The sequence below is a fragment of the Capra hircus genome, chromosome 2 (genome assembly GCF_001704415.2).
Source record: "Capra hircus breed San Clemente chromosome 2, ASM170441v1, whole genome shotgun sequence".
Lineage (NCBI taxonomy): Eukaryota > Metazoa > Chordata > Mammalia > Artiodactyla > Bovidae > Capra > Capra hircus.
In genome coordinates this window covers 1,289,022-1,300,484 of record NC_030809.1, presented here as the reverse complement: position 1 = coordinate 1,300,484, position 11,463 = coordinate 1,289,022, and the positions used below count along the sequence as shown (strand labels likewise).

Sequence of the window (11,463 nt, the reverse complement as noted above, 5' to 3'; positions counted from 1 at the left end):
GTCCCTTTTCAGTAGGAGGCAGAGGAAGTATTAGTTGCTCACTCGTGTCCGACTCTTTGTGACCCCGTGGACTGTAGCCCGCCAGGCTCCTCCGTCCATGGCATTCTCTAGGCAGGAACACTGGAGTGGGCTGCCGTGCCCGCCTCCAGGAGGTCTTCCCGACCCAGGGATCAAACCCGGGTCTCCTGCACTGCAGGCAGGTTCCTTGCTGTCTGAGCCACTCATCCTGTCGAAAGTTCCCTGACAGTGAAGGCTGGCCTGGGCAAGCAGGTGACCGCAACATGGCCCCGCCTACAGGATGCTTAGCTGGAGTTAGATACGATGGTGCGCGATACGGGGCGTGGGAGCACAGAGAGTGTGCAGCTTCCCCGGGGTCGGGAGCAGCAGGGAAGGCTTCCTGGAGGAGGCTACATCTGCGCGGACTCTAACCACGGCCTGGCAGAAGGCAGGCAGATGAGAGGGCCGGGGGGACGACGGGCCAGGAGCGGACAGGAGGGCCGGGGGGAGGACGGGCCAGGAGCGGACCGGAGGGCCGGGGGGACGATGAGCCGGGAGCCGACGGGAGGGCAGGGGGGAGGACGGGCCGGGAGCGGACGGGAGGGCGGGGGGGAGGACGGGCCGGGAGCAGATGGAGGGCCGGGGGGACGACGGGCCAGGAGCGGACAGGAGGGCCAAGGGGACGATGAGCCGGGAGCCGACGGGAGGGCAGGGGGGAGGACGGGCCGGGAGCGGACCGGAGGGCCGGGGGGAGGACGGGCTGGGGGGATGATGGGCCAGGAGCAGATGGAGGGCCGGGGGGACGATGGGCCAGGAGCGGACAGGAGGGCCAAGGGGACGATGGGCCGGGAGCCGACGGGAGGGCAGGGGGGAGGACGGGCCGGGGGAACAATGGGCCGGGAGCGGACAGGAGGGCCAGGGAGCCGACAGGAGGGCCGGGGGGATGACGGGCCAGGAGCGGACGGGAGGGCGGGGGGGACGACGGGCTGGGGGGATGATGGGCCAGGAGCAGATGGAGGGCCAAGGGGACGATGGGCCGGGAGCCGACGGGAGGGCAGGGGGGAGGACGGGCCGGGAGCGGACGGGAGGGCGGGGGGGAGGACGGGCCGGGAGCGGACCGGAGGGCGGGGGAACAATGGGCCGGGAGCGGACAGGAGGGCCAAGGGGACGATGGGCCGGGAGCCGACGGGAGGGCAGGGGGGAGGACGGGCCGGGAGCGGACCGGAGGGCCGGGGGAACGATGGGCCGGGAGCGGACAGGAGGGCCAGGGAGCCGACAGGAGGGCTGGGGGGATGACGGGCCAGGAGCGGACGGGAGGGCCAAGGGGACGATGGGCCAGGAGCCGACGGGAGGGCAGGGGGGAGGACGGGCCGGGAGCGGACCGGAGGGCCGGGGGACGACGGCTGGGAGCAGACGGGAGGGCAGGGGGGAGGATGGGCCGGGAGCGGACCGGAGGGCCGGGGGGACGACGGCTGGGAGCAGACCGGAGGGCCGGGGGAACAATGGGCCGGGAACAGACAGGAGGGCCAGGGAGCCGACAGGAGGGCCGGGGGATGACGGGCCAGGAGCGGACGGGAGGGCGGGGGGGACGACGGGCTGGGGGGATGATGGGCCAGGAGCAGATGGAGGGCCGGGGGGATGATGGGCCAGGAGCGGACAGGAGGGCCAAGGGGACGATGGGCCAGGAGCCGACGGGAGGGCAGGGGGACCATGGGCCGGGAACGGACGGGAGGGCCGGGGGGATGACAGGCCGGGAGTGGACGGGAGGGCCGGGGGGACGACGGGCCGGGGGAATGATGGGCCAGGAGCGGACGGGAGGGCTGGGGAGCCGACAGGAGAGCTGGGGGGACGACGGGCCAGGAACAAGGAAGGCTTCTGGGCGGGGATGACCCGTGCTGTGTTGCTGCTGAAGGGTCAGATGTGGGGCAGGGGCTGGTGAGCATTGGTGCGGCAGAGCCTTGAATGTCAAGCAGCGGAGCTTGGGGTCCGTGCCGGGGGCGACGGTGCCAGGGCTGGTCTGAAATGGGGACAGTGAAATCAGGCTTGTTCTTCAGTGGCTTGTGTCTCCCTAGCCCAGTGGTCTTTACCGTGATTGTTTTTTTTGCCCTTCAGGGGACTTTGGCTGTCAGAGCTTGGGGGCAGGGGTGCCACTGACGTCTGCTGGGTAGAGGCCAGGGATGCTGATACACCCGTCACGTCACGCAGGGGGCCCTTCCCCGCCGCAGAGGCTCACCTGGCCCCAGGTGTCAGCGTTCCCTGGGCCGTGTGTGGCCTTCAGTAGTGAGGATCTGGGGCGAGGCTGGTGACCCCCATGAAGTCAGCCTGAAGTTTGGGCGTTTTCTTCCCCTTCGCGTGTTGTTTCTTCCTGCCGCTCAGGTCGGTGTGGCCAGGGACGTTACAGGATTTCCACAGGCAGGCCTGTTTGAGTCTGGGTGCCCCGGCCAGGGGCAGCTCGTGACCGCAGTGGCCCAGCCTCCTGGGGCACCCCTCCGTGGACCCCCCCCCTGACGCCCAGGCCCCGCCCAGCCGCCGCCTCGCCCCGCCCAGGCCCCGCCCAGGCCCCGCCCAGGCCCCGCCCAGGCCCCGCCCAGGCCCCGCCCAGGCGCCGCCTCGCCCCGCCCAGGCCCCGCCCAGGCCCCGCCCAGGCCCCGCCCAGGCCCCGCCCAGGCCCCGCCCAGGCGCCGCTGACCCTCCGCCAGCCCCACTTAGTGTGCAGCCCGAGCCTGGCCCGAGAGCTGGGCTTTTAACGGCTGAATGTTTCTTTAAAAAACCCTGCTTGTCTCCAGGCCCTCATCCCTCTGACTCTGCCCGCCTGGCTCCCTGTGGGAGTTCATGCAGAAACCCATGTGTTAGTAGGCCCACAGTATCTCCGGGCTGGCTCCCACTTAGCCTCCTGCGGAGAGGGCCTTGCTTCTGTGCTGCTCTGAGCCTGAGCTGTGCTTGATTCCCGGCCCCTGTCCAGGCGCTGGGGGCTGGGTGGGCACACAGTGTTAGAGGCTGCTGGGTGCCGTGAGCGGCAGGCACCAGGACTGCCAGACCTGGTCCCACGTAGGGTGTGGTCTTTTATCTGTGACTTGTTGGGCCAGTCCCCTCTCCACGAGTGAGACAGATGGAGGCCTTCGAGGCTGTGTTGGGGACAGAGCCTCCCTTGGGCCCGGCTTTCCAGGCCCTGTGATCTGTCTGCCTGCTTCCAGTGCCTCCCTTGTCATTGCAGAATTCCTGCAGTGCTGAGCCAGGCTCCCGGCAACCTCGTGTGGCTCAGTGGTAAAGAATCCGATTGAGAAGCAGGAGACGTAGGAGACAGCAGTTCGATCCCTGGGTCAGGAAGACATCCTGGAGGAGGAAACGGCAACTCCAGTGTCCTTCCTGAAAAATCTCGTGGACAGAGGAGCTTGGCGGCTGCAGTCCAGGGGGTCACAGAGTCGGACACCCACTCTCTTACACACACGCACACCAACCTGGTGTGATAATGGGCACACTGTTATTTCCCCCATTTTACCGGGAAGCGCCAGCGTCCAGCCCTGGTGGATCCAGGGAATTTGAAGGGTGGACGGAGTCGGCGAGGAAAAACTATTTAGATAAAGAGAGATTAGGAAAGAATAGTATAGTAGGAAAATGAGTGGAGAAAAGAGGCTGGATAACTTGGTCTACGCAGAAAGCTAATAAAACCTCGAGACGAGGTTCGCACCGTCTACGGTAGGCCGCAGGCGCCCGCTTGAATAGTGGAGGGTGCCCTGCCTTGGGCTCCCTCTCGCGTGGGTCTTAGAAGCCCGGGTAAGTAAGTAGACTCGGAGAGCCTCCGTGCTCCAAGGGATCAGCCTGAAGAGGAGAGGGAGGGAGAGGGAGAAAGAGAGAGAGAGTCGACACGGGGGGAGCCAGACTTCAAGAAACCAGTTGGAGAAGCTGGTCTGAGAAACTGGCCCATCCTTTATTGTCCGGGAAAGCTTTTTATACTTTCATTTGTACATGGAGATCAGTGGATAATACAGAGTTACGCAGCGTCAGCAGCCCTGACTCTTAGCGAGACCAGGCTTTCTCTCTGCATACCTAGCTGTATACACAAGTCTTAGGTGATTTACATCATCTTCTGGCCAGGAGGCCTATTAACATTTTACGGCCCTTTTCTGATAAGGGTCTGTCACCCAGAAAACTTATTTGCCTTAAAAGTGTTGTTCTTTCCAAAGTCTGGTGCCACTCTCAGAAACACTAATTAAGGTTACATTCTTACATAGCAAGGACACAATGACTTATAACAAGGAAAGAGGAGTACAGTGATTTATAACAAAGAGAAAGTTCACTAACTCAAAAGTCTAGTGTTGCTAACATCAAAACTACTATATTCCTTTTTCTATATCCCAGTTACATTGATTAACATCCTCCAGGTGCCAAAAAGATGAAGACTATGGAGGCCTGGCAGCAGTCATTGACCCAGCAGTGAAACCCTTCACCAAGCTAATTCTTAGCTCTAAAAGGCTCTATCTCTTAAATTCTTAGCTCTAAAAGGCTCTATATCTTTAAGATGTTTTAAGCTGTGTGCCTCTCGCGGTTGGGGGGCTGTAAACAATCACAAGTTGTAAAAGTCTCTACCTGTCCCGTCAGAGGGGTCTGAGCTGAAACATTCCTTTCGTATGCAGGAGACCAGCTGGAGCTCTAAGTTAACTCTTTCCAGAGAAAGGTGGTTGGGGATAGCCCCCTGTCCTGTCAGAAGAGTACAGATGGCTGTAAACAGACAGGTTTCGGTTTCGGGGCAGACGCTCAGGCAGAGGACCCCTGGAGACCTGACTCGCCTTGCCCGCCAGGTCTCTCCGCACGACCTTGTCGTGGGCGGGATCTCCCGTGCTGGCTCCCGGCAGGGAAGCTCTCGCTTGGAGGGGTCGTGTGCCCAGGGCCACACCTCCGCTGAGTGGTGGTCCGCGGCTTGGACCCCGGTCGCTCCCGCTGAGCCTGCCGCCCTCAGCCGGCCTTCCAACCCTAGCAGGTCTCCCGTGACCTCCCTGCAGTTGGATGAAATGAGCAGCTTCAGTCTGCGGAGTCAGAGGGCAGGACTGGCTTGTGAAGCGAGAATGATGATAATGAAGTCGCTCGGTCGTGTCCGACTCTTTGCGACCCTGTGGACTGTAGTCTAGCAGGCTCCTCCGTCCATGGGATTTTCCAGGCAAGCGTACTGGAGTGGTTTGCCCCGAGAACTTTCTAGCAACAGACCAGTCTGCCTGTGTGGTGGGCTTTCTCATGAGGTGGCATGTGCCCCGTTGCTGGGGGTAGCAAGCAGGGGGCCGATGGCCGTTGTCCAGGTGGGTCAGAGCGGACTCCTCTCAGGCGTGTGAGGAACTGGATCAGAAGCTGAGGTCAGAACCCTCTGAGCCTGGAGTTCTCTGAACCTTGGAGTCTCGGCTCCTATCCTCAGGATGAGGAACTGCAGCTCAGAAGCAGGCGTTTCTGTGCCCAGATCGCCTGTCCTTCCCTTCCCTTCCCTTCCACTAACCCCGGGGGCCAGGCGCAGAGCCGGTCACCCCTCGGGTCTCGTGTGGTGACTGCCCTCTGGGCCTTTGGAGGGGAGGAAGGAGGCTCTGATCTGGTCAGTGACCTCCGTCCTCTGCGCTGAGCACCGCTGTGTGCCAGGCCCTGGGGACTCCTCTGTGTGCTGGGGGGAAGGTGATGGGCTGACAGGTTTCCGTGTGGTCCTCTGGCATCCGGGTCTTGCTCAGACCTGCAGAAGCTCTCCCGTGGGGCAGGGCCCCGGGCTCTGTGTTTGTCACAGCTGCTCAGGACCTTGATTCAAGGATCGGGACACAGGTCTCAGTGGGCAGCCGGGTGGTGGTTGGAGGGGGAGGGGTGCTGTCGGGATCCAGTGTCAGAGGCGAGGTGGGGTGAGCCAGAGGCTCGCGGGAAGGGACCGTGGCCCAGGGCGCTGCTGGAGCCGTGCTGGGTGGCCTTCCGCCCGCGCTGGTCCCTGGGGCTGGGGCTTGTATCTCTTCCAGTTCACTGCCATGTCTTGCTGGCTGGCCTGGGTCTGGCACAGGGGAGGGGCTCACGCTTCATCAAGGGACAGCCCCCTCCTGGCCTCCAGCCCACAGCCTCTCCTTGAACCCTGTGGACCAGACCCCGAGCTCAGTGCTTTGTGTCTGTACACTCAGCACACCCTCAGTATGAAGGAGGCATGCTGATTACACCCATTTGACAGGCTAAGAAACTGAGGCCGGGGAGGGAGGGGGAATGCCCAGACCCCCTCCACGGCTGGCTCCTCGTGATCGTTTAGGCTCAGCTTCGGTGTTGCCCCTGGGGTCTGTCCTGAGCCCCGGGCCAGTGACACAGACTTCAGCCTCCTCGCTTTGTCTGCAGTGTGTGGAAATGTCCTGTCCCCACTGCCCTGGAAGGTGAGGTCTTTGAGCACAGTGTCTGCCTTGTGGCGATCGCAGGCGGGCAGGGCCCGCTGATGGGATGTGACATCTGGGTTCTTTTCTTTCCTGTCGCTTGGCCTGACAGGAGCTGTGAGTTCATTATGACAGCGGCGTCATTTGCCCGGGACCCTGATGCGAGGCAGAGGTTCCCCCTGTGTGTTTCTACCCCAACTCCCAGGTGGTTGGATCTCACCCCAGGTTTTAGATCAGCCGAAGTTCATGCAGCCAGCCCTCCCGAGGAGTAATTACTATAATTCCCCTGCATAGCCCTCAGCTCTTGCCCGATATTGTGACTGAAATGTAAGGAGCCGTGACACTCCCTGCCCTTGTAATTGAGGCTTTGGAAGCGCAGCCGACATCTCTGCAGGGAGACGGGGGTCGCGGCCTGCATCGGCAGCGTCGCCGCCCTTGCTCTGGCTTCTTGGCCTCGTGGCTGCCGTGTGCGCAGTCGCGACTGAGGGGCGGGCGCGTGCTCCACTGCCCCGGCCTGCTGTGCTCGCAGGGCTGGTCCCCGTGGGGCGTGGCCCTCGGCCCTGACGCGTTGGGTGGAGAAGCTGTGTGTCTCCCTGGACTCCCCAGTGCGTCAGTGGCGGCGCCTGGCTCGCGCTGGGGCCTCCTGTCCCCACATCTGGAGCTCCCCTGCTGACCCCCCTTCTTCCTGGAGGCCCCCTTAGCAAGGACCTCCTGAGGATTCTGCCACCCGGCCGACATTTGAGGAGCAGTCACATAAAAGCAAAAATCATAACCTTGGGCACTCACGGCTCATCAGGCACCATCCACTTCGCCTTGTGACGCCTTTCGTCTTCCTGGCCCGCCGTGGCGGAGGCTGTTACCATCCCCAGTTTGCGGATGAGGCGCTGAAGCAGGAGATGGTGTGACCTGGGGGCGGGCAGACAGGAGGTGATGGGTCTGGAACCCAGGCAGTGCCAGGGGCAGGCCTCTGATCATCCTGCCGTGTGAACTGTTCAGAAGGTCAGCCTTCCTGGATGTACTCTGGCTTTTCTTCAGGGACTCCTGTTCGTTCCCTCAGCCCTTGTTTATGGGTACCAGCTGTGGCCCAAGCATTGTCCTCGGTGTCAGGGATTCAGTCCTGAACAGAACAAGGTTGCTGTCCCATGGAGCCTCTGTTCCAGCTGGGGGAGACAAACCATAAGCAGACGGAGAATTCCATTTCAGAGTGGGAGAGCCGTGGAGAAAGATGAGTTAGGAAGGAGGCCCCCGTGGTGGGAGAGGGGAGACCTTACCTAGAGAGGCAGGGGTGGCTTAGAGACCTGAGGGAAGCCAGCAGTAAGCCAAGAGGAGGTGATGGGGAGGAGGCTTCCTGCAGAGGGAATGGTGTGTGCAAAGGCCCTGTGGTCGGGCTGTGCGGCGCCAGCTCGAGGACCCGTGGTGGGGGGCGGGAGGAGGTGAGGCCGGAAAGATGAGCGTGGGGGGTGCTGGTGGGGGCGCTCGGGCAGAGACGACCTGACGTGTGCTGCTGGGAAGGCTGTGGGGCGACGCGCGGCAGAGGGGACGGGCAGAGGTGGCTGCCGCGGTGCGGAGGAGACGCCGAGGGTCCCGGCTGCGTGGGCCACGGTGGCTCTGAGCACACTCTCCTTAGACATCTCTCCCCTCCCCTCTCCGCCGCTGCTGGCTCCGAGCGGCCCGCCCTCGTGTCAGGCCCCTCTGTGCTCGGGGGCAGCTTGGCTGCCTGTCTGCCCAGGCCCCGGTGCTGCTCTCAGGCTGGACGACCTCGTCCTCTGGCCTGTCTGCATGCTCCTGGACACTGCTCCTGTGCTCCTTGGACACTGAAGATCCAGGCGTGCTGTGTGTGTCCTACTGAGGTCCTCAAGTTTTATTTTTGACTCCTGCAGAAATACCTGCTTTACGTGTAATCTGCTCAGTTACGTCTCATTGTTACCTTTTATTTGTTTCAAGCAAGAGGTGCTGCCCCACTTGGTTTCTCGGTGCACTTGGATTCTGTTTTGCTGACACGGGAAATTAAGTTGTGTTACTTAAGCCATTGAAATCCTGGCTTTTTCTCGAAAGCATGAGGGTTTTGGCCTCTGTGGCTACGCGGAAGTGGTGCCCATGAGCCTCTCTGATGGGTGCCCGTGGGCTGGGCTCTGGGAAGCATGTGGGAGCATCTGTGGGCCTGGCTCTGGGGAGCGTGCGGGGGCATCTGTGGGCCGGGCTCTGGGGAGCGTACGGGGTCATGTATGTGATGAGGGTTCTAGCGAATCAGGGAGGGCTCTTTTCTGCAAACTTGAGCAGAAAAGGAATTGACCAGAAGCAAGTTTATGGGATCAGGTTGAACTGAAGGACTGGCTTTAAAAGGCCAGGAGCTCAGGTAACTCTAGGGAGGCGGTCTCTTGGCAAGACCTGTTTCGAGCCTCTGGGACCCACCAGGATGGGCACTGTGTGTGCGCGCGGTCGTGTTCGACACTTTCGACCCCGTGGACTGTGGCCCGCCAGGCTCCTCTGTCCCTGGGATTCTCCAGACACTGGAGTGGGCTGCCATTTCCTATGCCAGGGGGTCTTCCCAACCCAGGGGTTGAACCCACATCTCTTGAGTCTCCTTCACTGGCAGACAGGTTCCTTACCACTTGCACCACCAGAGTGGGCAGCCCCAGCTTTTAAGGACCATGCAGGATGGAATTCCATGTCCTGGGAGGGACGGATCTAACTGAGGGGGCTTTGGCTGTGTGGCCAGTCTGGGGTTGGGGGCATTTGGAACTTTGTGATCAGTAGTCCCGCCAGGACTGGATTTTGGAATGGAGGATCAGTCCTGGACAGGAATTTGGGGTGCTGGTGTCAAAAGGAGAGGGGCTGGGCGTGTGGCCACTATAAACACCTAATGTCCCCTCAGAGGATCTCAAAGATGTGTGAAGTGCATCCTTCAAGATGCTAAAGGCAGAGGATGGCGCCTTATGGAATATTAGAGAACAGGACCAAATTCCTCCGGGCGAGGGAAGGAGCACAGGGTGGACAGAGGTTTGAGGGTCTTGGGGAGGTTGTGGAACCCTGGATCTGGGTGGTCTTGAGTTGGAGGGGTGGATGTGGGGAACCGTGTTCTGAGCGAGGCTCAGCGCTTGGGTTGAGTCGCAGAGGCGAGGACGTGCCTGCTGGGTGTAGTGCAGGAGAGACCAGCTGGTGAGTCACCTGCTGGTGGGGAGCAGGGGGCGTGGCTGGAGCTGCAGGTGGAGGGTGGAGGGTGGAACTGATCAGCAGGTGCGGGGGTGGGGGGTGACCGGCTGGCCAGGGTGGGAGCGGATTTTGAGAGGCCGTGGGGTACACTGGTTTATGGGGGCCCTGGGGGCTCAGACAGTGAAGAGCCCGCCTGCGATGCAGCAGCTCCAGGTTTGACCCCTGGATCGGGAGGATCCCCTGGAGAAGGGGAAGGCTACCCACTCCAGTGTTCCTGACTGGAGAATCCCTTGGACAGAAGAGCCTGGCGGGCTGTTAGGCTGTGGGGTTGTAAAGAGTCAGACATGACCCTTGACTGTGTGCCTGACACTCTGCCAAGTGCTTTGGTGTGGCTTTGAGTAGCCTGCACAGCAAGACTGCCCGATAGTGCAGGCGAAGAGACGGGCGCAGAGAGGTCAAGTGACCTCGCCAAGGCCACACAGCGAGCAAGTACCAGAGAGGGGATTCGAGCCCGGCCCAGCCGATGTTCTCTGCTCATCTGAGCTACAGCCATCAGCTGTGAAGTTGGGGGCTGCCTGCCCGCCTGTCCTGGGCTGCGGCCCCCTCCTTTTCTTCCTCAGTGTCCTAGGCAGCTTTGGGCACGGCCGTGGGCCGGCAGGGGTGGTGGGAGACGGGGGCTTGGGAGGGTCTGAGGCTTTCCATCCTTCTTTCCTGCCCCCTGCAGAGAGACGGAGTGAAGCTGGCAAAATTGGAGTCAGCAGAAAAGTCTGATTTTTACCTTAGACACGTTTGCAGCCGACAGATATTAACCCAGCGTCTTGGCTCTCCTTGCAGACAGGGCTGAGCTGAGTCCTACCCTGCATGTTGGGAGACCAGCTTTGTCATGAATCTGCTGTTGCATTTTAGGCACGATGTTTTTCCTCTGTAGGTCTCGGTGTTTCTACCGGTAAAATGGGGGTGTGGGTCCTCTGGTTGGATGTCACAAATTCAGGAGCCTGCAGGGACCCTCCAGAAGAGACGAGGTGTGAAGAGGGTGCTGGGACCAGCGGGGCCTGACACGCAGGTGCCTGCCTGCAGGGACGGTTCCTCATCAGCTCCGGCCGGTTGCTGCTACCTGGGGTGGCTACCGCCCAATCTCTAGGTTCTTTTCCAAAACAGGCAGAACTCTGAATTGTGCTGGAAAAATATTTCAACTTGTAAATGTTAGCAACTTAATTAGAAATTTGGGGAAGCCAGTAATAGCGGCTCCGTGGTCTGATGCTGGCCTGTGGGTTGCTAGCTTGCAGTGCCTGGGCTGTTTGTTTGGGTTTCTTCTAGCCAGCTGAGATACGGCTCCATTTAATATGCATATAAATAAAAATCAAATATTTGCCTTCCAGATATATTGATTTGTATTTATGGATGAGCTCTGTGGTTTATAATGTGCATCTAAGCTCAGAGTTAATAATGGGGCAGAAACCTCATTGAGAAACTTTAATCTCAGATTAGGGACCCGTGTGTCTGGACCTCCCTCTGGAGTACTTCCGCCTCTAACGTCTGTCTTTAATCCTTCCTGATGCAGATGTAACCTAGCCTAGTTTCCATGGCAACAGAACATGCTAGCGTCTCCCCTCATCATCTATTCACGGAGAGCGAAGAGTGGGGAGGGAGGCCTTGAGATTTCCGCAGCCTGGACAGCAGTCCCAGGGACTTCTGCTATCTGCTTCTGGGAGCTCGTGGGCAGGACGGGTTTATTTGAAGCCAGTGGGCAGCCCGAGAGCAAGGTTTATTGGCTCTCATAAAGTTTTAGAGACCTCTGGCGAGAGCTACTGACTTTATCGTATTTGCTGCTGTCCCTAGACTGGAGGGTGCTTGTGGATCGATTTTTTTTTTTTTTTAGTATCCAGAGAGCAGTGGGTTTATAGTCCCATTTAAGGGTGGGCTTGGGAAAGACCGCAAAGAG

The 11,463-nt window shown here is 60.6% G+C and overlaps 1 protein-coding gene across 1 annotated transcript; it reads left to right on the top strand.

Moving 5' to 3' along the window:
- LOC108638512 (glycine-rich cell wall structural protein 1.8-like) lies at window positions 322-1,293 on the top strand. The gene has a single exon (XM_018066219.1). The coding sequence runs from the start codon at window positions 322-324 to the stop codon at window positions 1,291-1,293; it is 972 nt and encodes a 323-aa protein (XP_017921708.1).

Excerpts from the sequence above, each read along its gene's own strand:
- LOC108638512 (XM_018066219.1), top strand. The coding sequence starts at position 322 with ATGGTGCGCGATACGGGGCGTGGGAGCACAGAGAGTGTGCAGCTTCCC.